At 52.2% G+C, this 27,320-nt stretch overlaps 1 protein-coding gene across 8 annotated transcripts in view; it reads right to left on the bottom strand.

The window, feature by feature from the left end:
* Nucleotides 1–26,979, bottom strand: part of RAP1GAP2 (RAP1 GTPase activating protein 2) — a 201,350-nt gene extending 174,371 nt beyond the window's left edge. For 6 of the 8 annotated variants that reach the window (XR_006061142.1, XM_027975123.2, XM_042255514.1 and 3 more), the window contains exons 1-2: nt 8,668–8,826; nt 5,178–5,213 (exon numbers count right to left, since the gene is read on the bottom strand). Coding sequence is in view for 7 of the 8 variants with exons in the window: in XM_027975123.2 (XP_027830924.1) it covers nt 5,178–5,213; nt 8,668–8,711 (80 nt within the window). In the remaining variant the exon portion in view is untranslated. Of the gene's footprint in view, nt 1–5,177; nt 5,214–8,667; nt 8,827–9,536; nt 9,731–26,849 lie in introns of those variants that run through there. The other 2 variants (XM_042255520.2, XM_042255515.2) reach the window with 2 other exon arrangements.
* Between the last annotated feature and the right edge of the window lie 341 nt (nt 26,980–27,320).

Here is a 27,320-nt window from a genome sequence, read left to right as displayed (position 1 = left end):
AAACTGTGAAATGAAAAGTGAGAACCTGGGCGATGTGGCAGCTAAGACTCCAAGTTCCCAATGCAGGGGGGCAGAGTTCGATTCCCAGTCAGGGAACTAGATCCCACCTGCTGCAACTAAAGAGCCACAAGCCACGACGAAGACAGACGACCCTGCGGGCTGCAACCATGACCAGTGCAGCTAAATAAGCAGCAAGAATAAAGTGAGCATATAGTAAGTTCTCAATGACAGTAGTGCCAGAACCCCCCGTCTTCAGAGCTGCGTAGCTCAGGGACACTTTCAGGAGTTACATGGCTGACTGTCTTCACGTCAAGGACACCAGGTCCCTGGCGGAGGAGCTGAGGAAACTGGGAGCATTGGCTGCAGCCCAGGGGTACCTGGTGCTCAGTGGAGAAGCCAATGGGCTGTACTGGCAGAGAAAGATGTCTCACCCAGCAGAGGCAGAAGGAAGGTAGCATCTGGGCTCCTGGCAGAGCCCAAGCACATGCCCTAGGCAGCCTAAGGACCTGCCGGTAAACAGAGCCATGTCCTGGGCATCCGGGCAGAACTTCATCTTAGGTATCAGTGGGGAGGAGGATTAGGGAGTGGGTGCCAATCTTCCTTTTGGTCCTAAGGGTCATGGGGGTGGCTGGATAAAACCTGCTATGGTGCCTGTCCAGCCCACAGCTCACCCTTCTCTGAGAACTAACCCTTCCCTCAGGGAGAGGTGGCTGCAGCAGCCATGTTTTATCCATAAACCCCATCTCTCTGGCTAAACTGATTGGACCAAGCTGGGCCAATCGGATTCCCTCTTTTTTTTCTTTTTTTAACAGTTGTATTGAGATGTAGTTTATTTCCTATATGTAGTTATTTACTATATTCACCATTTCTGGGCTTCCTTGTAGCTCAGCTGGTAAAGAATCAGCCTGCAATGCAGGAGACCTGGGTTTGATCCCTGGGTTGGGAAGATACCCTGGGGAAGGAAAAGGCTACCCACTCCAGTATTCTGGCCTAGAGAATTCCATGGACTGTATAGTCCATGGGGTCGCAAAGAGTCAGACACGACTGAGCAACTTTCACTTTTACCATTTCTAAATGTACAATTCAAGAGTTTTTAGTATATTCGTAAGTTTGTACAACCAAGAACCAAGAGTTTGTACCAAGAACTAGTTCCAGAACATTTTCATCACCCAAAAAGAAGCCTGTATTTTTACATCCACTCCCCTTATTTTCCCAACAACCTCCTCAGCCCTAGGAAACTACTAATCTATTTTCTGTCTCTTTGGAGAAGGAAATGGCAATCCACTCCAGTGTTCTTGCCTGAAGAATCCCATGGACAGAGGAGCCTGGCAGGCTATACTCCATGAGGTGGCAAAGAGTCAGACACGACTGAAGCAACTTAGCACACATGGATTTGCTTACAGAGACATTTCACATAAATAGAATTATATAATATGTGGTTTCCCAAGGACCTATTGTACAGCACATGGAACTCGGCTCAATGTTACATGGCAGCCTGGATGGGAGGGGAGTTTGGGGGGCAATGGATACACGTGTATGTGTGGCTGAGTCCCTTTACCACCTGAAACTATCACATTGTTAATCAGCTATACTCCAGGACAAAATTAAAAGCTTAATAATAAAATATGTAGATTTTCTCTGACTAACTTTTCAAGGTTCATCCACATTGTAGCATGAATCACTACTTCATTCCCTTTTATGACTAAATAATATACCATTGCGTGGTGACACTATATTTTGTTTATCCATCCATCTGTTGATGAACATTTGGATTATATCCACTTTGGGCTATTATTAATAATGCTGCTATGAACATTCATGTACAAGTTTCTGTATGGACATACGTTTTCATTTCTCTTGGATGTATATTTAAGAACGGAATTGATGGTCACATGGTAATTCTGTGTTTACCGTTTTAAGAAACTGCCAAATTCTTTTTGACATGCACACACTGCTGTATGTGTTTGTTCGTGGTTGTGCTGGGTCTTCGGTGCTGCACACAGGTTTTCCTAGTTGTGGACAGCAGGGGTTTCTCTCTAGAAGTGGCACACAGGCTTCTCATAGCAGTGGCCTCCCTTGTCGCGGAGCACAGGCTCTAGGTCTCACGGGCTTCAGGAGCTGCAGCACATGGTTGCGGTTCGTGGGCTCAGTGGGTCCGTAGTATATGGGATCTTCCCAGACCAGGGATCAAACCGATGTCCCTACTCTGGCAGGCAGATTCTTATCCACTGCGTGACTATGAAGTTTGGATCTGCCAAACTGGTTTTCAAAGCAGTTGTGACATTTTACATTTCCACCATCAGTATATAAGGCTTCGATTTCTCTACATTCTCACAAAACACTTGTTATTATCTGTCTTTTTTTAAATTATCGTCATTCTAGTGAGGGTGAGTTAGTATCTCACTGTGGTTTTGACTGCATTTCCCTGATGGCTAATAACATTGAACATCTTTTCATCTGCTTATTGGCCATTTATATATTTCCTTTGGAAAAATGTCTATTCAGAGTCTTTGCCCATGTTTTATTTTTTTCTGACCACGTCATGGAGCTTGCAGGATCTCAGTTCCCCACCAGGGACTGCACCCAGGCTACAGCAGTGAAAGCCCAGAATCCTAACCACTAGGCCACCAGGGAACTCTCAAGGCTTTGCCCATTTTTACATTGTTTTTGCCTTTGTATTACTGAGTTGTTCTTTATATGTTTTAGATATAAGTCCCCTATTACATACGTGATTTGAAGATATTCCCTCTCATCCTGTGCACTATCATTTTACTTTCCTGATGATGTTCTTTGTAATGCAAAAGTTTTTTATTCTGATGAAGCTAAATTCATCAGTTTGCTGTTCTTACTGGGTTTGTTGCTTGCGCTTTTACTGTCATACCTAAAAAACCATTGCCTTATCCAAGGTCACAAAGACTTTCATCTGTGTTTTCTTTGATAGTTTAGGCTCTTACATTTATGCTTCTTATCCATTGTGAGTTAATTTTTGTATATGGTGTGAGAGGAGGATTCAATTTCATCCTTTTGCATGTAGATATCAATTGTCCAACACCATTTGTTCAAAGACTGTTTTTCTCCATTGAACTGTCATGACACACTTGTTGAAAATCAACAGATGGGGACTTCCCTGGTGGTCCAAAGGCAGGGATTCCGCGCTCCCATTGCAGGGGACATGGGTTCCATCCCTGGTCTGGGAAAATTCCACATGCCAGGGAGCATCTAAGCCCATGCATCAGAACTCCTGAGCCTGTGCTCTAGAGCCTGCAAGCCACAGCTACTGAAGCCCGCACGCCTCGTACCCATGCTCTGCAACAAGAGAAGTGACCGCAGTGAGAAGCCCGGGCACCAAAACAAGGAGTAGTTCCCACTCACAGCCACCAGAAAAAGCCTGCACGCAGCAACAAAGACCCAGCATAGCCAAAAATAAACAAGTCGGTATTTTTTAAAAAAGAAAACCAACTGACCACAAATGTGAAGGTTTATTTCTGGACTCTGAATTCTATTCCATCGATCAATACGTCTGTCTTTATGCCAGTTCTGAACTCTCTTGATTACCGTCACTTGGTAATAAGTTTAAAATGAGGAAGTATAATTCTCCAACTTTGTTCTTCTTTTCAAAGATTATCTTTGAACCACAACTAAGACCCGATGCAGTCAAAAATAAATAAATAAATTTTAATTTAAAACTTATTAAAAATAAAAGACTATCCTTGAATTTTCCATGTGAATTTTAGGATCCGTTTATCACTTTCCACAGGGAAGTCAGCTCGGATTTTGAGGGATGGATTTCCAGTTCCTATTCAGTCTTGCTGAGCTCAGCTCCACCTCAGGGTTCCCTGAGGCACCCTGGGATTTTTTTTCCATAAATTTCATCTTTTGCTTAACCAGATTACACTGGATTTTTGCTTCTTACAATCAAAAGATTCTTAACCAAGCATAAGAAGGAACATTGTCCTACAGGCTATCCCAAACAATCCTCTCAACAACACCTTCCCAAGGCCTAAGCCCTCAGACTCCAGGTACCCAGAGACCCCACTGAAGTCCCAATCTCAACATTGGTCCTTGCCCTCAACGCTTCACTCTGCCTTATACTAGTTCCCTTCTGGGTTACATGTATCATCTTTACTAATTAAAACAACCAGGCCCTCAATAAACGCTTGTGAAATTGAATTAGACATCTCAAGACAGCATCGAAAAAAAACCCATGCCTACTACTCTACACCCCTTAGTAACTAAGCTTCTCACCTAGCATCTCATGCAGATGGTGCAGTGGTAAAGAATCTGCCTGCCCGTGCAGGGGACACAAGAGACACAGGCTCAGTCCCTGCGTCGGGAAGATCCCCTGCAGGAGGAAACAGCAACCCACTCCAGTATTCTTGCCTGGAAAAGTCCATGGACAGAGGAGCTTGGCAGGCTACAGTCCATGGGGTTGCAAAGAGTCGGACATGACTGAGCGGCTGGGCACACAAGGGGGAAAAAGGATCCAGAAGCAGACAAAATGTTTGGCCATAAACACGGAGGGACAAGGAGCCACGGCGATGAGAGGGGATCATTAAGGGTTCTAGGACAAAGGGGTGCTTGCTCAGAGCTCCCCAGCAGATGGTTAGACACGTGGTAAATGGAGGCAGATGATTCCCAGACCCTGAATCCTGTGCTGGAATTCTCAGAGAGCCCCCGAGGCCAGGCTGTTCAGGATGACAGATGACTCAGTGACCAACTGACCACACACGCGCACACACACACACACACACACACACACTGGGGTGTTTTGTCAGGTCCTAGAACTGTGTGGCACAATCTTCCAAGTAGGTGGGAATGTCGGTAAGACAACCCCATGGGACTAGGACTCCATATAAAAGTTACAGTGATTGAGAATACAATTATCTCTCTTACACCCTTGAGCTGTGGCCTGAAAGTTTCACTGCTTTTCACATTTCACATTTTCCCCATGCTGGTCCCCCTGGTCTCTTCCCAGCATCTGTCTTTTCCCAGATATTTCAGGAATCAAAAACCCAGTCCGGCCTCCTCCCAGTCCATGAGCCCCTGCACTGAGATGGAGAATCTGACATGCAACAGCCCCACTCAGAGTTTCCACAACCAGGAGGGAAATGAAGGTCCCAGCACCGCTCTGTCTGCTGTTACCTCTGACCTTTACATAACAGGAAGTGGCTACTTACTTGACCTTCAGGCTCGCCAGCATGGTCTTGTCGATCCTGCCAAGAGAAAAGCAAGGGCTTCCGTCAGTGTGGGGGCTGAAGGCTCCCACCTAGCACCCGCAGGTGACAGGTCCTGTGGCCAGCCCAGACCACAGACCCCACAGGGCCCTGCAGGGGACAATGCTGAAGTGCTCCTCCAGTCTGGGGAAGGGAGGACTGGAAGCTCTAGGAGGGCTGAAGCCACTCACAACCAGGTGAGATGGGTCCTGTTATTCTACCTTAGAGATGAGGAAACCAGCTCAAAATCACTGGTCCAGACTGGATCCCAGCACCTGACTCCAGACCCTAACCACTTGGAATGTCATCTCCCTTTGTAACCCACACTCCACTAGAGGACTCTGCAACCCAGCCTCGGAGTCGGGGTGGGGGGGTGGTCACAGCAGCTGGACAATCAATGCATGGATATTTCTGCTTTAGAAAGATGCCACAACCTCCAGCGCCAGGGACCCTCCTCCTCAGGGAACTACCACTACCCCCCAAGGGGGCACAAGCCGCTCCTGGGACAGAACCTGACAGCAAGCTACAGGGCGCGTGGCGGGTGGGATCTGTCGGGCACGGGAGCTCAGAGCAGATCACGTTTGTGGCAGACGGTCCCCGCAGCCAGCAACTCCGCCCAGCCTGCGCCCACCCTCGCTGGAAGACAAGGCAGGGCTTCAAGGCTTCTATTTTTACCTCTGCATATGCCAGCCCTTATGGCTGGTAAAAGAGGCCCCTTCCTCTCTCCAGATTCAGAAAGGGAGGTGAGATTCCCACTGTCCGTGTCTCCTCTTGTTTAGGGGTCACAAACACCAGTGTCACGTCACCATCAGCGTCACCACTGCCCCATGCCATCATCACCACGGTTGTTCTTCCATTGTTCAGTCGCTAAGTCATGTCCGACTCTTTGAGACCCCAAGGTCTGCAGCGAGCTAGGTTTCCCTGTCCTTCACCACCTTCTGGAGTTTGCTCAAACTCATATCCATTGAGTCAGTGATGCCATCCAACCATCACCAATCATCACTATTAGTGCCACCAAGCTAGAGACCCTGGAAAGTTCTTACAGCCACCCCTGTTCAGCAGCTCAGCTCTGCCACAAGCTTCCCAATTATCTCTCTTACACCCTTGAGCTGTGGTCTAAAAGTTTCACTGCTTTTCACATTTCACATTTTCCCCATGCTGGTCCCCCTGGTCTCTTCTCAGCATCTGTCTTTTCCCAGATATTTCAGGAATTAAAAATCCAGTCCAGCCTCCTCCCAGTCCATGAGCCCCTGGACTGAGATGGAGAATCTGACATGCAACAGCCCCTCTCAGAGTTTCCACAACCAGGAGGGAAATGAAGGCCCCAGCACCACTCTGTCTGCTGTTACCTCTGATTGGGGTCAGCAGGGGGAGGGGACGGGTGTCAGGAGCCACACGGTGAGGATGCAGAGCTGCCCCAGAAATCTCAAGTCAGCAGCAAGCCCTGGAGCTGGGGGCGGGGTCCTTTCACTCTGAGTAAACCCCCAGCACCTTCGGGTCTCAGTTCCCGACAGCAAAACAAGCCACACCCGAGGTTCCTAGCCCAGGTCCCTCCTCCCAGCTTCTTCTGCACATGCCTCCTAAGCCCCTTCCTCGGGGCTTCCACGGGGTCCCCAGGGGTCTCATTCCCACCTCTGGAATGCAGACCCTCCTCCTCTCCCATCCCATCCACCATATAGAGGAGTAAGGTAAACCCAGGAAGCAGATCCTTGCATTCTGCTGGAATATCTGTCATCCACAGTGACCCAACTGCAACCCCGACCCAAAAGCCCTTTGATTTTACATTTCCTCAAGGAATCTCTTTTCCTTCTTTACAGCATCCTTGTGCCGTGGGTAAGGCAGAAATTTCTCACTTATACGGGGGGGGGGGGGAACAGATCTGGAGAGCAGAAGTGTCCATCTGGGTTCCTCAAAGAGCAAAGGTGCAGCAGCACCGTAGCCCTGGGCTCCCCGCACGGCACCCTCTCGCTCCCCTCGACCACCCGCCAGCTGCCTACACTCTGGGTCACACTCTGGGCCACAGCAGCTCGGTCCCGGCACCCACATCCACACCTCCTCAGGCAACAGGGTTCGCACGCTGGGGTGTGGCCTCCGAGGGCGGGGCCGATGGTCTGGCAGGGCTGAGATGGGGAGATAGGGCAGCCGTGACAACTGAGCTTTTCCCTTTCAGGAAACCAAGGCCCCCAGATTCCTCTCCCACCCCATTGCCATTCATTCACATCACCTGGTCCACCCCAGAGCTAGTGGACACTCACCCCAGCATCCAACAGAGCTCTGAAAATACCACCCCCGAGATTCTCTGTACTGTCTGGGGTGGACCAGGGCTCCAGGAATCTGTAATTTAGCCCTCAACCAACTGCAGCATCTCCTCCCTGCCAGCAGCCATCCTGGCACAATGCCCACCCTGACCCCTCACCCTCACTGGGAAGCCCTGCCATCCCATGTCTGGGAGCCCCTGTGCTTCCTCCCACTCTCCCTCACCGTTCATGCCCCCAACCACGGGCCACCCAGCTTCCACACCAGGACAGCCCTGGCCACCCTCCTCCCACCCAGCACTGGGAACCTCTTTTCTGACAGCGCTCCCAGCCTAGAAGCTGAAAGGAAACCGATAATGAAAACCACTAGACCCAGCTCCCCAGTGGAGGAGAAGCTGCCAGCAGCTGGTAACCAGAGACAAGTCTTTGACCTCAGTTTCCCCCACTTTCTGGCCCTCCAGAGAGGAAAAGAGCCTCTCCCGGGTCTCAGACAGAAACTCCAGGGCAAAAGGCGGGCACAGGCGGTGAGGGGAGAGGTCAGAGCACAGAACCAGCTGCTGAGGCTCGGACAGAGCTAGGATTGGCTGCAGGGGAGGGAGGGGGCGGGCCCCTGGAGGCAAGCCTGCTGCCGGCTCTGGGCTCACTGCTCACCCCTGCCCAGAGGAGGCCGCCCAAAGGCCTGCACTCTCCCTGCAGCGAAGTCACAAAGATGACCCAGACGGGAGCATAACACACATGCACAGACAAGAACACGAGCAGGTCCAGAAGCTCAGAGGTGCACCCAGAAACACAGGGTCACACACGCAGGCACACCCACACCTCACACCCAGTCAGACAGACATGCTCACCTACACACATAGTCTCAGATACACACACACGCTCGCAATCATCACAGGTGCACACACACGTATATGAAAATGCACGATACAGACACACACATTCATCAGCCACAGAGTCATACTGGCTCCAGCTCCGACCTCTGAATTCCCTCGAAGATTGTACCCAAGGGTCAGGGAGGAAAAGCCTGGTGTCTGATGCCCCCCCATCCCCCCAGGATCTTCCATCTCCATCTGGCCCAGGCAATCTGAAAGTATCCCCCCACCCTCGCAATACCGACCGGGTCCCAGCCAGAGGCTCAACCAGGCTTCACAGCCAAGTTCCCTTCCACTCCTTCCCCAGCCCTCCCATCTGTTACCCACCATCCGAAGCCCCCAAAGGAGACGCTGCGCTTCCTGCCAAACATGGTTGTGGCAGAGGGGCGCCTGGTCCAGCGATGTCCCCGGAGTTGTTGGCAAGACTGCAGCAGCCTGGGAGCAGCGGGGTCCACGGCTTCCCATGAGGGGCGGGGCACCCACTGTGGCACCTCCCCCATCGCCTGCCCCCCAACCCAGCTTCCTGTGGGTGAGGCCGTGGGGTGGGAGGTGTGTCCTGGCCCCCAGGACGCACCAAGACAGGCAGGGGAGGTCGAAGAGGGCAGCTTCCCCTCACCCGGAGGAACCCGCAGCTCCGGAAGGGCTCGGCTGGCAGATTGCACCACAGCCCAAGTTGGCAGCTCTGCCCCACACCGCCCAGGCTTCCTGGAACCCACGGAGGCTGAGGATTCCCATGATTGTGCCTGGGTGGGTGGGGGTAGGAGGAGAGAGACCCAGCTGGGAGCCCTGCAGACGGGGGCCCCACACCAACTTCCTGGGGCTGCCAGAGGTGGGACCTTGGCCTTTCCACTTCACCCTACCAGATAAACCAGCCCACAACCTGTGATCACACCTGCACACTTGTGGACACAGTATACATGCACCCACATGGGCCCGGGGCGCGCGCGCACACACACACACACACACACGAGCACACAGGTACACATGGGACCCACAGGTACACACCGGCACACACATGCTCACACACATCAACAGACATCCATGTACATGTGCACACGGGTACTGCACACTCACATGCAAGAGCATGCAGACAAAAACACCCATGTGTACACCTCAGGCACACACAACTCCCCGTACAAACACACCCAGGCACACACTCAGATCACACACACGCTCCTACCAGCGCCCTCACTTACACAGGCACCGGTCTGTGCTGCTCAGATGCCGCCCTGGAGCGTCGAGACAGAGGCCAGCAGTGCTGAGCTCCTGCAGACAGTGGCGGAGGTGGCGGGTGGCGCCCTGTCTCTGCCTTTCCCTCTGGAGCCACAGGCGAGTGAGTCCTCATCTCTGTCTGCACCAGGGCTGACCCTGCCTGGCACACGGCAGGCGCTCACTCATGAGAGCCCCGTAGAAGGGCGTGGCACATACCCTGAGCAGCCTAGGGTGCATGCTCAGTCGTTCAGCCGTGTCCGACTCTCTGCAACCCTATGGACTACAGCCCACCAGGCTCCTGTGTCCATGGGATTCTCCAGGTAAGAATACTAGAGTGGCTGGCCATGCCCTCCTCCAGGGAATCTTCCCAACTCAGGGATCGAACCTGCATCTCCTAGGTCTCCAGCATTGGCAGACAGGTTCTTAACCACTGGTTCCACCTTGGAAGGGGAGATGGTCACAGACGGGCTGCCAGGCCCCCTCCACCAAGCAATGGCCTCTCCCATTGGTCCCCCTTCCCCAGAGCTGGGAGTCTGCGCTGTGGGGGCAGAGGGCAATGCCCAGGTCGTAGACAGAGGGCACAGGCATTTTTATTTTCTTGACTCCTCGTCTGCAGGCAAGGCAAGAAGGGGCCTCAGCCCTTTGGGGACAGCAGAGGGGCCAGCCCAGTCCAGGGCTGGGAGTGCCCAGTGTGGGGTCCTCTGCTCCAAGGTAGCGGGCTGCTCAGCAGGAGCCTGGCGGGCCTTGGTTCAGGCTGCACCCTCCACCCCCACCTTCACCAGGAAAGGAAGAATCACGTGGTTCACCTTCTAGGGCTGCGCAAACCACTGGCTTCCCATTGGACGTCCACTCCACACCCGGATCTGTCATCCCTACTGCACCCACCCCAGACTCAGGAGACACTCAGCAGGCACAAAGGCCCCCTTGGGTCCTGCCTGTCTTGCATCCATTAGGCATCTCTCTGAGCAAGACAGCTCTGTGCTCCATCAGCTTCTGGGGGAACACCGGTCCAGGCCAGGCCAACCAGGGCTTCATCCTCCTGGTTCAGGAGTGGACAGGAGACCTAAGCAAACCTACCCTGACTTGCTCCCAGAATGCTTCCCTGCTCTCCTCCCTAGGGTTGCTGAACCACAGGATGGAGCCCCAGGGTGAGCCAGATGCAACTCACAGCCTTGGCCCAGGAGTCATGTGGGGTAACTAATAATAATAACAAAATTCCTTTTGCAAAGTACTTACTTTAGCAGTTAGAGGGAGCTCCTGGCGAGCCCATCATTGGAGCACATCATCTGATGTGTTTTCGCGTGAGAGAGAGAAGTGCGGCTGCCGTCACAGAAACTTTGGACACTTCCGGCCCCCCTGCCTTATCTGTCCTTATCAGCACTCATATGTACCATGCGTGCTGTCTGTCAGTGTATTCTAGGGAAGACACGGCTGAGAGATGCGCTCATTCAGGCCCCTACAGTCTGCAGAGACACCCAGGTTATCACCCAGGTAGGAGACCACTTGGGCCAAGTGTTCACAGACCCAAAAGGGACACAGGCCTAGGTCCAAGCATTTGAAGATCACAAGGGCAGCCCAAGGACCAGGCAGGGAGGAGCATTTCAAGACCAGGTTGGATTCTCCCGCCTTGCACGGCAATCACAAAAGACCTGGAATCGTGGGATTCAGACACCTGGCCAAGGAGCAGCAATGGCTGGGCTGCAGCAGCAGGGAGGGGTGCAGAACTCACAGCCTGGACTTGAACTTGAGAGTCCAGAAGGACCTGTGCCCTCCTCGCCCCCCAGGGCTCAGAGAGAGAGAAGCAAAGTTCCCAGATAGCTTTTAATTTTACTCCATAAGCTCGGGAGGGAGGTGAGAGCCGTTCTGGAGCCTCATCCACTCTCCTCTCCTTAGTGCTCAGGTTCCCAAGCTTTGGAGCTGTGTGACCTCCAGCAACTTACCTAACCTCTCTAGGCCTCAGTTTCCTCTTCCCTAACAGGAGATGAGCACCAAAGAATTGATGCCTTCAAACTGTGGTGCTGGAGAAGACTCTTGAGAGTCTCTTGGACTGCAAGGAGATCAAACCAGTCAATTCGAAAGGAAATCAACCCTGAATATTCATTGGAAGGACTAATGCTAAAGCTGAAGCTCCAATACTTTGGCCACCTGATGTGAAGAGCCAACTGATTGGAAAAGATCCTGATGCTGGGAAAGATTGAGGGCAAAAGGAGAAGAGGGCAGCAGAGGATGAGATGGTTTGGATGGCATCACCGACTCAATGGACATGAATTTGAGAAAACCCCAGGAGATAGCGGAGGACAGGGAAGGCTGGCGTGCTGCAGTCCATGGGGTCGGCAGGAGTCAGACATGACTTAGCAACAATAGGAGATGGCTGCCACCAGCCTCACAAGATTATAAACATTAACACAGCACAGGACTCCCACACCATTACCGGAGCTGTTACATGTATTATCTATTAGGATTCCACCTTCTCCTTCGATCTCTCTCAGCCTCCTGCTGCTCCTGCTCTGACCCCTCGGTTTTTCTTCTGGGTGGAGGTGGGCAGTGAGGGGCCCACGGCTCCCTGAGAAGGACTGGGATTCGAGAGAAAAGAGAAGCACGCCGGGTGCCAGGCCCAGCCCTCCTGACTCACCGAGCACAACCCAGCTTCCTCCCAAACCTCTGCTGACTCAGCATGCGGGCAGTCAGGAGAGTAGATGAGGACAAGTGACCGCGACAGGGGCGCTGGGGCAGTGCTGGGTCTGAACTGACTGCAGGCCAGCACTGACCTTTCAGTCTCACCACTGCTTCTGAGATGACACCACTTTCTCCCCATTTTACAGCTGGGGACGCGGAGCCACAGAGAGGCTAAGGAACCAGTGCAATGGTAACAGAGCTGGGTCTGACTCCAGAGACCAAGTTCTCAGACGCTGTTCTGCACAGTGATCTGCATCAGCGAATCAAACCTGCCCCCATGACTCCGGGAACTGATAGAAATACCCTGTTCATGCAGAGCCCATTTTACAGATGGGGAAACTAAGGCCCTGAAAGCAAGACTCATCTCAACAGCTGGGAAGAAACAACGATGAAGCAGGAAGGAACACATACCCAAGTCCTTCTCTCCTGAGGTTGCTTCCTCACCCTTCCACAGAGGAAGGGCCCACTTTGGGTCACCGAGACCCAAGGCCCTTGCTTCCCTGGTGGAAGCCTGTGGGTGTTTCTGGTCCAGTGGAGGAGGCAAGTCCCAGCCAGAGTCTCAGCCCTGGGACAGGGCTCCAGGGAACCCATCCAGTTCTCTGGGCTTTAGAGAAACTCGGAGCTGAGAAAGCTGGCCGGGATCAGAGGAGGAAAGGCAGCCCCGGGCCCTGCCAGCAGCCCCTCCATCGTGTCTGCAGGTCATCAGGGGCAGGAGGGAAGGGTGAGACAGTGTGGTTTCCTCCACTTGTCCTTGCAGCCACCAGCGGGAGCTGAAAGATGAAGCAGCTCGTTTCCCAGGCATGGGGATGAGGCAGTTACAGGAAGCCAAGGAAACAGATGCCCCTAGAGAAGCAGGCACTAGATCATTCGGCCTGGATCCTCCCCTACTCCAGACAGAGTAAGCTGGCATCAGAGCCTGCAGTGCTCAGCTCTCCTCCTGGCTCAACCACTGAATCACCTCAAGCAAGTCACATGCTCTTAGAAAGCTTCAGTTCACCTGGCCTCAAAGGGGAAGCTGGGCGAGCCTCTGCTTTCTTTATAAGCCAGGTGAGGACCAAGCACACTGACAGAAGGACACTCTGGTCCCCAGGAGAACAGGGCCCCATGGCATTTTGAGCCAGCAGACCCACACTGGGTTGGGCATGTACGCCTTGGGATGAAGATCAGACATCTCACATCCGCTTGGTGATTTACAGTGCGCCGGTCACCTCCCCCTCACCCGGTCTCAAGGGTTAGACTGAATTTCCCATTGCACAAGTTCAGAATAGCAAGACAATGACCAAAAGAATTACAAGAGGAGTGCTTGTGAAAGCTGGGTTCCAAGAGCGGGACCTGACACACGATGATTGCGCAGCTTACTCTGATTTGTTCCATAACCCAGTCTATCCAGAGAAATCCCAGCAGCGTGACTGCGGACTGTAGGAACTGGAACACGTGCCATTATTTTAAATTATTTTTAAATAATAATAAGGTATCAGCCTGCAATGTGGGAGACCCAGGTTTGATCCCTGGGTTGGGAAGATCCCCTGGAAAATGGAATGGCAACGCACTCCAGCATTCTTGCTTGGAGAATTCCATTAACAGAGGAACCTGACAGGCTATAATCCATGGGGTCGCAAAGAGTCAGACACGACTGAGGAACTAACACACTTACCCATCAGACAAGAAAGGTTAAAAAAATAAATAAAAATAAATAAATTTTAAAAAAAGAAAGGTTAAAAAAAACTTTATAATAATAGTGTGAGGATATAAGGAAACAGGCACCCCACCATTAGTGTGTAGATATTTGGCAAGATTTATCCTTTTTTTTTTTTTTTTTTAATTTGGCTGCATGAAGTCTTAGTTGTGGCACGCAGGATCTTTGATCTTAGTTGCAAGAATGTGGGATCTAGTTTCCTGATCAGGGATTGAACCCAGGGCCCCTGCATTGGGAGCACGGAGTCTTAGCCAGTGGGCCACCACGGAAAAGCCAAGATCTATCAAAATTTTAAGTGTACACACTATTCGTGCCAATAATTTTGTTTTTAGAGATTTATCTCACTGGTAAACTCATATAAGTTGATAAGACCCATGCACACAGATGTTAACTGTATCATTGTTTATAACAGCAAATAGAATTAGTAACATAAATATCATTATTTCACTATATTGTGGAACAAGCACACAAGGGAACACTATGCAGCCGTGAAGAGGGAGGTAGCATTTATATGTTCCTACATAAAGATATCCTAAAAACTAAGCAAACAAACCAAAAGATACCAAACAGCTCATGGAACAGGATCCCCTTAGTTTAAATAAATACGTCAATGCCTGCATATGCCTAGACAACTTCTAGTCCAGGACTGGTTGAATGCAACTGGAACTGGAAATCTAGGTGGAACTTTTCACTTTATGTCCTTCTGTGCTGTTTGATTTTTTTTTATCAAGAAAGTATTATAATTTAAAGGAAAAGTGTTAAACAGATGGTTTGCTAAGAAGAAAGAAGATGAAGAAGAGGAGGAGGAGGGGAAGGGTGGAAGCTACAAAAGCTGATTTCTTTAAAACCTTCTTAAGCTATTTAGAGCTCAAACTGACCGCTGATCCCAGACCTGAGATCGCCTCTTCTACCCTGATGATAAGCCTGTCTTACCCCAGAGAGGGAGAACACAGGTCTCTCAGAGTCTGACTCCACATGGTTCTTCCACCCACTCTGGGTTGTTGTTTTGTATTTGATTGCTTTGGTTTTGGTTGTGCCATTCAGCTTGTGGGATCTTAGTTCATCAACCATGAACTGGGGCCCTCAGCAGTAAGAGCACAGAGTCCTAACCACTGGACCACCAAGGAATTCCCCATCCACTCTGCTTTTAAGCAAAGAGTTTGTGTCTTCATCTCAAGTAAGAAAACTCCAACAAGACCAACACATCACTTTTCTGGGGGAAACTTGACAGCACACATCAGAGTCCTGTACATGCCCAGAAGCTTCCAGAAAGCAGATCAGGGTCAGTTTGGGCATCTGCATATTTATATGCACACTACTCTCTATGTATATTATGCTTCAATAAGTAGCTTTAAAAAATGCATGCCTTTTGACCTAGAAATACCAAAGGGGGAAAAAAATCAGAGCTGTGTGCCAACTTGTACTTTTGATGGTCTCCAGCTAATTGCTACCACAACTATGAAATACTGGGGGTGATCTAAATTTCCAACAGTAGGAATAGGGGAGAGAAAGACAACATCTCTCAGCAATACAGCTCAACTCAGCCAACAAAAATTAGAGGGTAAAAATGTGGGAAAAAACGTTTCCATAAAATTTCAAAAAGCAAAACTTGAATTTGCCACGTTGGCCACTATTTACACAGCATTTACACTGTATTGTGTGCTGGGCTTAGTCATTCAGGCGTGTCCAACTCTTGTGACCCTGTGGACTGTAGCCCGCCAGGCTTCCCTGTCCGTGGGATTCTCCAGGCAAGAATACTGGAGTGGGTTGTCATGCCCTCCTCCATGGGATCTTCCCAATCCAGGGATCGAACCCAGGGCTCCTGCATCGCAGGCAGATTCTTTACTGTCTGAGCCGCCAGGGAAGCCCTTACATTGTATCGGGTAGCATAAGCAATCTAGAGATGATTTAAAGTATATGAGCGACCTAAGCGACCATGGACAGAAGAACGGATAAATAAGAAGTGGTGTACTACTCAGACATAAAAAACAATGAAATGTTGCCATTTGCAGCAACTCCCGTAGACCTGGGAGGTATGACACTTAGTGAAACAAGTCAGACAGGGACAGACTGTTATCATTTATGTTCCAACTCTAAAAACAAAACAAAGGAAAGAATATAACAAAACAGAAACAGACTCAGAGAGGTAGAGAACAAACCAGTAGATACCAGAGGGGAGAGGGAAGGTGGTAGGGGGCAAGACAGGAGTAGGGGATTAGGAGGTACACACTATATAATAAATTTAAATGGAGTACAATCTTTAAGTTTTTAATTTAAAAATAAACTATACGGGAGAATGACAGAAGCTATACACAAATACTACATCATTTTATACAAGTGACTTAAGCATTGCAGGGTTTTGGTACCCTGTGGGGGATGGAGATTTATCTCACTGGTAAACTCATATAAGTTGACAAGACCTATGCACACAGATGTTAACTGTATCATTGTCTATAATAGCAAAGAGAATTAATAACATAAATATCATTATTTCACTATATTGTGGAACAAGCACACAAGGGAACACTATGCAGCCATGAAGAGAGAGGTAGGATTTATATGTGTTACTACATAAAGATATCCTAAAAACTAAACAAACAAAAAGATACCAAGCAGCTCATGGAACAGGATCCCCTTAGTTTAAATAAATATGTAAATGCTTGCATATGCCTAGACAACTTCTGGTCCAGGACTAGTTGAACAGACCAGTCTATCCATAGAGTCCATAGTGTCTATCCACCTCTCTATGGAGATGGGTGGGGAGTCCTGGAAGCAATCCCCCAGAAACACTGGGGCACCACTGCACATGTGATACCGGGCGAGCAAGTCACAGTAAGTCTCCGAATAGGATGAAACAGGCTAACACGCTAAGTCTCCGAATAGGATGAAACAGGCTAACACGCTAAGTCTCCGAATAGGATGAAACAGGCTAACACGCTCAGGACCACGCTTCTCAGGTTGTTGCTGTTGTTTAGTTGATGAGATGTGTCTGACTCTTTGCAGCCCCGTGGACTGTAGCCCGCCAGGCTCCTCTGTCCATGGGATTTCCCAGGCAAAAATACTGGAGTGGGCTGCCATTTCCTCCTCCAGGGGATGTTCCCCACCAGGGATTGAACCAGAGTCTCTTGCATTGGCAGGTGGATCCTATACTGCTGAGCCACTAGGGAAGCTGTTGTTCAGGAGGTGAGATTAAAAAACCATGATTTTCTTTCCCTTCTTTGTGCTTTCCTAAACTTGCTGCTGCTGCTGCTGCTAAGTCGCTTCAGTCGTGTCCGACTCTGTGCGACCCCATAGACGGGAGCCCACCAGGCTCCCCCATCCCTGGGATTCTCCAGGCAAGAACACTGGAGTGGGTTGCCATTTCCTTCTCCAATGCATGAAAGTGAAAAGTGAAAGTGAAGTCACTCAGTCGTGTCCGCCTCTTAGCGACCTCATGGACTGCAGCCCACCAGGCTCCTCCATCCATGGGATTTTCCAGGCAAGAATACTGGAGTGAGGTGCCATTGCCTTCTCCAAGTTTTCTTAAATAAGCAGGTTTTGCTTTATAGTGAGAAAAACACAATAAATGTTATTTAAAATAATGACATATAAAAGGAGCAAAAGGAAAGAAAAAAGTGGATGGGCCCTGTTCTATTAATAAACTAGTGGTTCTCCCATGCTATGGGTGTGAGAACCACCTGGGGCTTGAATAGCACAGGGTCAAACCCCAGCCCTGAGGCTTGCAAGCAGTGTGAACTTGGGCAAGTTTCTCAACCTTGCTGTGCCTCAGAGCAGACGCCTCATCTATAAAATGGGGATATTAATGGTACCTACCTCATCAGGCTCTTGGGAGGGGTATATGAGTTAATGCGTGGTAAGCCTTCAAATCGGTGCCTGGCACAGATCTGTAGACCTGTTAGCCAGTACAACGGCTAAAATTCGGATCCCATCGTTGGGCCACGGAATCTGCATCTTTAACAAACTCCCCAGATGATTCTAATCTGGTGAGAAACACTGGAATGAAACCCAGTCAGATACTCCCTTTATCTTTGGTGGCCCCTTGGAGTTGTCTACAGGAAAGCTTGGGCACTAGGAGCTGTCTGAAGGGCATTCTCCCTGAAGGAGATGGCAAAGGCAGCTCTTCATTCTCCCCCATTCCGCTGGGTCACTTCCCACCCTCCCCCTACTACTGCAGAGCTTCACCCGGCTGCTTCCCTTCCAAAATGGGTGAGAAGGTGGGCGTTAGCACCCTCTACAGGCAAGTCTGGGTAGTGCAAGGAGCAAAAGTGGGCTTCGTGCTTCTTGCTTCTAGGATGGCAGCCATATCGCCTCTGGCAAAAGCGATGGAGGGATGGAAGAATTCTCTGCGTCGCAGGAGACAAGCAGCAACCACCTGGTGTCAGAACACATGGGTTCCAGCTCGGATTCTGACTATACATGTAGCTGTGGGGAAATCACGTATCCTGTCGCCTCACTTTGTCCACCTATAAAGAATAACTGCCTATGGCAAAACCAATACAGTATTGTAAAGTAAAAATAAATAAATAAAGTGCTAAAAAAAAAAAGAATAACTGCCAACATTTCTTGAGAATCTCCTGTGAACGAGTTACGCCATAATTTCTCATTTCATTTACTCCTTAGCACAATCATGTTCTCCATCCTGGAGCCTCAGAAAGATTAAGACTGGACTTTCCTGGAGGTCCAGTGGCTAAGACTCCATGCTCCCAATGCAGGGAGCCCTGGTTTGATCCCTGGTCAGGCAAGTGAGATCCCACTTGCTGCAGCTAAGCGTCTGAATGCCACAACTAAAGATCCAGACTGCTGCAACTAAGACCTGGCACAGTCAAATAAATGAAAATATTTTTAAAATAATAATAGTAAAAATATCGCTGGCTCAGTGGTAAAGAATCCGCTTGCCGATGCAGGAGACACAGGTTCAATCCCTGATCTGGGAAGACCCTACGTGCCACAGGGCAACTAAGCCTGTGTGCCACAACTATTGAGCCTGTGCTCTAGAGGCCAGGAACCACAACTAATGAACCCCATGCACCTAGAGCCTTTGCTCCACAACAAGAGAAGCCACGGCAATGAGAAGCCTGTGCGCCCCAACTGGAGAGTAGCCCCCGCTCTCCGCAAATAGCGAAAAGACCGCACAGCAACAAAGACCCAGAACAACTAATAAATAAATAAACTTCCATTAAATAATTTTCTAAAAAGGTTAAGGGACGTGCCCAAGGTCACAGGGCCCATAAGCGGCTGTAGCAGAATTCAAACCCAGCGCCCTTGCTTTTAACAATTCTGCCATTTCCACAGAAAGTGAGGGCAGTGCTTGATGCGAGATACAGCCAGGCTGGGCACCAGCAAAGCCTGAGACTCTCCCTGGCCCCCTGCCAATGCCGAGCTGAGGAGCAGCCCCAGCCCGGGCCAGGATGAGCAAACCCAGAGATCCCCAGGGTTGGCAAACCGGGTGGGAGTCTCTCTCCAGGCAGATGAGCAGTGACTCAGGCAGAGGCAGCCAGGTGGGGGACAGGCAAGAGGAGTGAGCTCTCTCTGACACAAATAACCTGCAGCTCAAAGCCAGCACGTGCATGTATCCTGACTTCCCTGGATAAAGAAGGGGTTCCTTGTGGGATCTATCTGTGCCTCCAAGCCCAGGGGAAACCCTGCTGGAGCGCCGGCTTCGTGGCACCTCCACCAACCCTGTCCCTTGCCCCTTTGAAGGGAGCAGGGCTGACTTAGACTCACATAATAAACAGGGACAGAAAAGGACTGCTCCTCTCAGGGTCCCCTCTTCTTTCCCCACCACCGGCCCTGCCCTCAGAAGGACGCTTCACAGGTAGGTGCCTCCTGTATTACACAAGAGCTAGGGGTGGGAGTGGGGCTGGATCGTGCAGCTCAGTGAAAACCTGGACCAATGTCTCATCTGAGGCCAAGGGGATCTGTGGCTGGAAGTGCACATGCCTGCGTGCTCCACTGTGTCCAACTCTGTGCGACCCCATGGACTGTAGCCTGCCAGGCCCCTCTGGCCATGCAATCTTCCAGGCAAGAATACTGGAGCGGGTTGCCACTTCCTCCTCCAGGGCATCTTCCCAAGTACAGTCACCACCAAAGAAATAGCCCAGTGAGTATGAAATAGCCCAATACATGCTGATGGTGTCCCCATTTTAAAGATGGAGAAACTGAGGCACAGAGAGACTGAGTAACATGCTCAAGATCACACTCCGAAGAAGCGACTGCGGCGGACTGTGCATCCCATAATATACCCCCCATCCCAGATGCTCTTCTTACGCTATGACAGTAACACTCCTCCACTAAGTGATGGGGTGTATGTTCCCCCTCCTCTAGCATCCATGTGGATCTGAGACTCTGGCAGAAGTGATGTTACATCATTCCCAAGGCCAGGTGACAAAAGGTGAAAAGGCATGTGGGATCCTCCCAGACCAGGGATCAAACCTGTCTCCTCCATTGGCAGGCGGATTCTTTACCTCTGAGCCACCAGGGAAGCCCTGGGTCTGTTCTTGACACTTGCTGCTGTCCTTTCTTGGGCTTCCCTGGTGTCTCAGACGGTACAGAATCCACCTGCAATGTGGGAGACCTGGGTTCGATCCCTGGATTGGGAAGATCCCCTGGAGAAGGGCATGGCAATCCACTCCAGTATTCTTGTCTCAAGAATTACCATGGATAGAGGTGCCTGGCAGGCTACAGTCCATAGTGTTGCAAAGAGTCAGACATGAGTGAGCAACTAAGCACAGAGGCTCTTTCTTGCCCCTTAATTCAGCCAGCACACTGTGAGAAAGCTCAATCTAGCACACAGAGCAGCCCATGTGGCGAGGAACCAAGACCTCGGGCCAACAGCCAGGATCAAAGGCCAGACATGTGAGTCACTGAGCCTTCAGACAATTCCAGCCCCAGAAGATGATGGCAGAGCAGATACAGGTCTCCCTTCAAGCCCTGCCCAAACTGCAGATTCCTGAGCATCAGGAAAAAGCATCACTGTTGTTTCAGGTCATAAGCTTCTGGATGGTTTATTAAGCAGCACCAGACAACCAGAACAGGGAACCAAGCGAGCTGGCTCCAAGGCTGTGCACCCGGCCACCCTGCAGTGAGAGACAGCACAGAGGAGGGCTACAGAGCTTAGGTCTGGAGTCAGACATACCTGCATGTATTCATTCGTTCATCCATTCAGCACATGTTTACCACATCCCCACCATGTTCCAGACTCTCCACTAGTGTGGAGGGTATTCCAGTGAACAAGACAGATAAACCCCTGCCCTGGGAGGGCAGGGGAGTGGAGTACCAGAGAGGGATAACGTTACACAGGTATCTATACAGGATGATGTGATCCAAAGGGGACTGGGTGGGTGGAGAGCCCTGTTTAGAGGGGATGATCTGAGCTGACCTCTCTGAAGGGGAGACTGTAAGGATGAGACGGATGTAGCTTTGTGAAGAGTGGAGGGGACAGCAGCAAGTGTCAAGAACAGACCCGGGGCTTCCCTGGTGGCTCAGTGGTAAAGAATCCGCCTGCCGATGCAGGAGACACAGGTTTGATCCCTGGTCCGGGAGGATCCCACGTGGCTTGGAGCAGCTAAGCCCATGTGCCACGACTATGGAGCCTGTGCCCTACAGTCTGGGAACCACAACTACAGAAGCCCGCGTGCTCAAGCCTGTGCGCTCTAGAGCCTGCACTCCTCGACAAGAGAAGCCACCTCAGTGAGAAGCCTGTGCATCACAGCTAGAGAGTTTGGCCCCTCCTGGCCTCAACTAGAGAAAAGCCACACAGCAGAGGAAGACCCAGTGCAGCCAATTAAAAAAAAAAAAAAGAACAGTCCGGCTACACTATTTCTTAGCTGTGTGACCTTGCAGAAGTGACCCAGCCTCTCTGAGCCACCACGTCCTCATAAGATGGGGATGCTTTCAGAACCCACCTCATAGGATTGTTCTGAGGAGCCAGCGAGCTAAAACGTGGATCACGACGTATGACCAGGGCCTGGCACAGGAAGAGGAGCTCCATAAATTTCAATGATTATGCTAAGGCCAAGGCTGCTGGTGGGCTGCCTGGAGCCCCAGAGACCATTCTGCTCCCCATCAGACACTGCCAGGCATGGCTCCAAGGGAAGACAATACGAGCGGGGGAGGTGGATGGACCCTCCCGCTGCTGTACTGGTGCCCAAGCCACTGAGGATGGGTCAAGTGGACGCGGGATGCACACCCCTGCCTGAAGATGCTGACACCCAGCCTAGCTTCCGCCCACCCGCTGCAGGCATCCTGACTCATCTCCTCCACCCAGGGCTCACCCAGCCATCATCCTCAACTCAGAGCTTGAAGGACGGGGCTGGAAATTGGACCGGCTGTCTCACGACAAGCCCCATCTGAACAGCAGTGGGCAGCCACATGGCCAGTGGGGGAGAAGCAACCTCCTCAAGGCAGAGGGAGGGAGACTGGGACAGGAATGCTGGAGAGCTGGGCAGGGCAGAAGAGGCAGGGACCTCAGGGGACCAGGAAGTCCTGCTGGGTAAAACATCACCTGCCATCAGACAGGCACACCCTCAAGGACCTGAAGAGCACTGGGTGGGTGGCCAGCTCACATCCCCAGAGAAAGAACACAAATAAGTCAGAGCACACAGCAGTGCACACAGACACAAGCTCAGAGGAGCACTGCTTAATCACAGAGATGTGCAGACACGCGATCCAGCAACACGCCCTCCAGGGACCCACATGCACAGACGTGCATACAGGTGGCCCTCACTGTGCCTGAGTGCCTGTCACTCCCCTCCAGGTCTTGCTCACCACCACTCGTCTAATTGGCAGGGTCCCCCGGGTGCCCAGACCCGATGCCATCTGCTGAGCCAGGCCTGGCAGGGCCCAGCTCACACACCCAGCATGATCCGGGAAGGAGGCTGACAGCCCTGGATCTGAATTAGGGAAAGAGGTGGAACCCCAGCTGGCCCGGAGAGCAAGTTGCAAATTCAGAACCCAGGCCTGGTCTCAGGCCACGTTCCCCAGAGTTCAGTCCTTGCCTGGGTGTCCCACCTGCCTTGGGGCCCCAACAGCTGGTTTGCACTCTTGAGCAGGTGGAGTGGAATCTACTTAAGGATGATGGCAAACAGAGCAAAAAACAAACAAACAAAAAAGTGTAGCGTGGCAGACTTGATGCAGAACTTCCCTCTAGAGAAGCACCAAAGCATTGAAAAAGGGGTGGGCAAGAAGAGAGTGTCATCTGGCTCTTTAAAAGGGGAGGACATGGGACCTCCCTGCTGGTCCAGTGGCTAGGACTCTGCACTCCCAATGCAGGGGGGCCCTGGTCCAGGAACTAGATCTGGCATGCTGCAATGTAGATCCCACATGCCATGCGGCCAAATAAATAAATAAACATATTTTAATGGGGGGGAGAAATGGGTAGGCTGGCATTACTTTGTCTTTAAACTAAACTTGTTAAAAATAAGAGGAACCCCAAACTGTAGAGGAATCTTTAAATGATTGTAAGTGAAGACAGTGGCTGTTGCAACCGCCCAGCCTAGGCTGGGTGTGACCTTGCCTGAAGGCAGAAGGATGGACACCATGACCATCGTGTGGCCAGCCTGAGCAGCCCCTGCACAAGTCAGAGGCAGCCGGACACCCTCCCCACTGTACAACCTCCCCCTGGAGAGGGTCACGTTGCTCAGAGATGGGAGAGGACCGGGAGACAAAGGTCACCATGGTACCATGGCAACAGGCCTTGGCAGAGGCACATCCTCGCCTTCTCCAATCACGGCTCACAGTGGGACCCAAGTGTTTGCAGACAGCGCCTCACCTGCCAACGTGGGTGGTGGCCCAGGAAGCGGAGGCAGACGCACTGGAGCAAGGAGGAGGAGGGGGCTTATAGGTGCTGTTCCCTGAAATATGATACTGCCCTGGTTTATGCCAGAGGGCCCCCAACTAATCCTCAACCAGTGCCATCCCTTCCCGCATAGCATCCCATTGCTCTTCTGCCGGCCCAGCCTGTCTCCGCCACTCCAGACACCCCCAATCCCTGGGCACCAAGGTTGCCCGACTTGCCCCATAGCCCTGGTTCCTCCATCACTCTGGGCTGCCCTCTGCCAATCCGTTCTCCCCGCCCTTCCCGTTTTCCATTTTCTCTCGCCCTCCCCCAACCCTGTGCCCTCTCCTCCCCACTGACTATAGCCCAGACCAGTGCCCACGACCATCTGCCAACTCCAAACGCCAGCATCCACCCTCCTGCCACTCCTCCTTCAACCACCTGCTTCTGAGATGCTTGTTCCCCTCACCCTCTCTGCCCACCCTCCGGGCTCCCATGTCCTACAGTGGACAGAGCCCCGGGAAAGGCACGTCTGAGCAACCAGCATGTTGCCTCCAACTCACAGAATGTGGAGCAGAACCATGCAGGGGTCTGGGAGACTGCACCACATTCCAGGAGGAACTGATCAGGTCAGGGGCCAGACCCCTGAGTCCCAGATTCTCTGACCAGGATGGGGGTCTTTAGAGGTCACCTATTCCAATCCCCTTCACCGCTTTAAGTGATGAATATCTGAACCACCTAGAACATACTGTCTTCCCAAATACACAGAAATATTCCATCATGGAGCCCTCGTTATGGACCCATTGCCATGTTCAAAAATTTAGTAAATACCTACAACCCCAGAGAAGAAAACTGAGGCAGAGAGAAGATCGGAAATTTGCCCAGAGTCGCACAGTGTCTGACACCTCATAGAGTACTTCAAACCATCTCAGTCCCACGTCTTACTCCAGTCACTTCTGCAATGACCGGTTCCCTGCAGGCTTTGAGCAATAGCCTACAGTGCCATGTGGCAAGGCTTCCTCAAGGACTCAGCGGGATCTTCTCTGAAGCCACAGCGTGGGATGCCCACACGAACCTGCTGGGGCTTCATACATGCAGCCTGGAAGCATGCGGGACTTAATGTCCATGGACAGGACAGAGCTGATGGGTGAACACTTTCCTGTTTCTCTCCCCAACAGGGCAGTTCTGAAATGCATGCTCCTGGGGAGACCTCCCAGGAGAAAGCGGTGGGAAAATTAAAAGCATGCATCCTCCAGTTCTGCTTTGGAAAAACACAGGTGGAGACCCAGAGAGAGAGTTGAAAGGTGGAGCTGAGATTCAATCCAGGTCTGGGTCACAACACAGCCTTGTCGTCTGCTGCTGCCACAACCATCCATGCCAATGTCCCTGTCCCTTAAGGTTCAAGTCATTCTGAACCACAGTGACTCAGCCACACTTGATCCAGACCGAGTCATGGGAAGGGGTGGGGGGTGGTAAGGGTGCCTGTGGCAGGAGGGTCGTCTTCTCTGGAACTGAGGCCGTGCGTGTGTGTACTAGGTCGCTTCAGTCGTGTCTGACTCTTTGGAACCCCATGGACCATAGCCAGCCAGGCTCCTCTGTCCATGGGATTCTCCAGGCAAGAATACTGGAGTGGGTTGCCATTTCCTACTCCAGGGGATCTTCCTGACCCAGGGATCGAGCCCATATCTCTGACATCTCCATTGGGAGGCGGGTTCTTTACCACTAGTGCCATCTGGGAAGCCAGGAACTGAGGCCACCTCCCAACAAATCACCCAACACCCTGGGGGCTGAGTGGGAATCCCAGCCAGATGTGCCCACGCCTACTCAACTTTACCATCTGCCTCTGCCCAGAAATTCAGTGACTCCAAGCCCCTATCCCATCCAATCCCTCCACAATTCCCAACATCTTAGAAAGGAGGAGGAACCTGGGGTAGCTTCTGGAAGCCTGAGCAGCTGGATCTATAAGACACCCACCCCGCCGCACTCCTAGACTCAGAATATCCAACACACTTGCTTGGAGATGAGGGCAGAACACCCCCCAACTGCTGCCCACCTCTCAAAGATGTGCGGGGACTTTCTGGGGGAAATCACTGATGGAGACCTCACATGCCCTGAGTCACTCTCTGCCTCTCGACTACCCCGCAGCTGGGCGAGCTCTCTGTTTACTCTTTACCCTGCAGCAGGAAGAACAGGGGAGGGGGGAACAGGTGCCTTCTCCCCTCTCCATGGGAAACTGAGGCCCGTGAGGCTTAAGGGACTGCCCTAGGGTCACCAGGCATGAAAAGAATCAGAGAGCCCTGGAGCCCAGCCCAGGACAACCCTATTATTTTCTACGGAGGCTGCTCCAATGGGGGCCACTCAACAGAGGCAGATCCCAGCCTTCAGACCCCAAACCCCACTTGCATATAAATGCCCTTTGGTCTGTTAAGTAGAGTGTAGAGAAGCCACACAGGCGGAGAGAAAGAAGGGTGTCCTCCTCAACCAGCTCCCAGGTCAGGACTTATAGTGTGCCCCTGACCCCCACCCAGGGCAGGCACCCCCACACTCATCACTCAGGGCCTCCGAAGGTGAGCATCAGGCTGGAGCCCAGCCCTGCTCCAAAGGCCCACAGAGGCCTCTCAGACAGCGCCCCCACCACCCTGGCTCCCCTCCCTGCAACAGGCACAGGTTGGAGTGAGGCCGGGGTGGGGTTTATGTCCTTTAGGAGGAAAAAACAACAACAAACCAACCCAGCCCAGCTCCAGGGTCCTTCCCGGAGGTCCTGGCTTTTTCCTTCACCACCACCACCTGTAAACACCCCAGCTCTGGCCTCCACCTCGGTCAGCTTCTCCAGCCAGAGACTTTGACAGAGGCTGGGCTGACGTCTCCCTCACCGCAGAGACACCCCAGACATGTGTGTGCGCCATGCCCCACCGGTAGTGTGTCTGAGGACAGTCACCCCACTTCCCAAACAACCCATTACGCTGAACTGCTCCGTGGAATCGCAGCACAGAGCTCACTCACGTCCACACGAGCTGAGCTCTCTTTGCAGACACACGCATTTGCCCTCACCGCATACACCCAATTCCACCCTGGGTCCAGTCCCACCCAAGATCCGCGTTCTGATCCCCGCTAACTACGGGGTCGCCACCCAGCCCCAGCCCCTCTGACCTTCCGCGACGCCGGCGCCCGCGGGCTCACTGCTCGACGTGGACGGAACGGCAGCAGTCTGTGGCGGCGGCGTCCCCCGTCTCCATCCGGCCGCCAGCCCCCTCCTCCTCGGCGGCGGGCTCCCCCGGCCGCCCGCCCCGCCGCGCGCACCGTCACCGCGGCGCGCGCGCGCGCACCCCGGCCGCGGCACAAAGCGGCTCCCGCGACCCGCCGCCGCCGCCGCCGCCCGCACACCTGGCGGGCGCGCCCCACCGCCGGAGCCGCGCACTCGCCGCCCGCAAGCCCAAGCCTGGCCCAGGCGGGGCCCTCCTGCTGCCCCCTGCGACGCCGCCGCCTGGGTCCGCGCCCAGGTCCCGGCGATGCCCACTCGGTTCGCCTGGCGCCGCAGCCGCGTAGCTGCGGGAGAATGGGAGGGCGATGGAGGGGCGGGCACGCGGGGCCGGAGAGGGCACGGGGGCGGTGGGGGTGGGT

This window comes from Ovis aries, chromosome 11 (assembly GCF_016772045.2).
Source record: "Ovis aries strain OAR_USU_Benz2616 breed Rambouillet chromosome 11, ARS-UI_Ramb_v3.0, whole genome shotgun sequence".
NCBI lineage: Eukaryota > Metazoa > Chordata > Mammalia > Artiodactyla > Bovidae > Ovis > Ovis aries.
The sequence above is the reverse complement of the archived record's forward strand: the minus strand, read 5'-3'. Positions and strand labels throughout refer to the sequence as shown.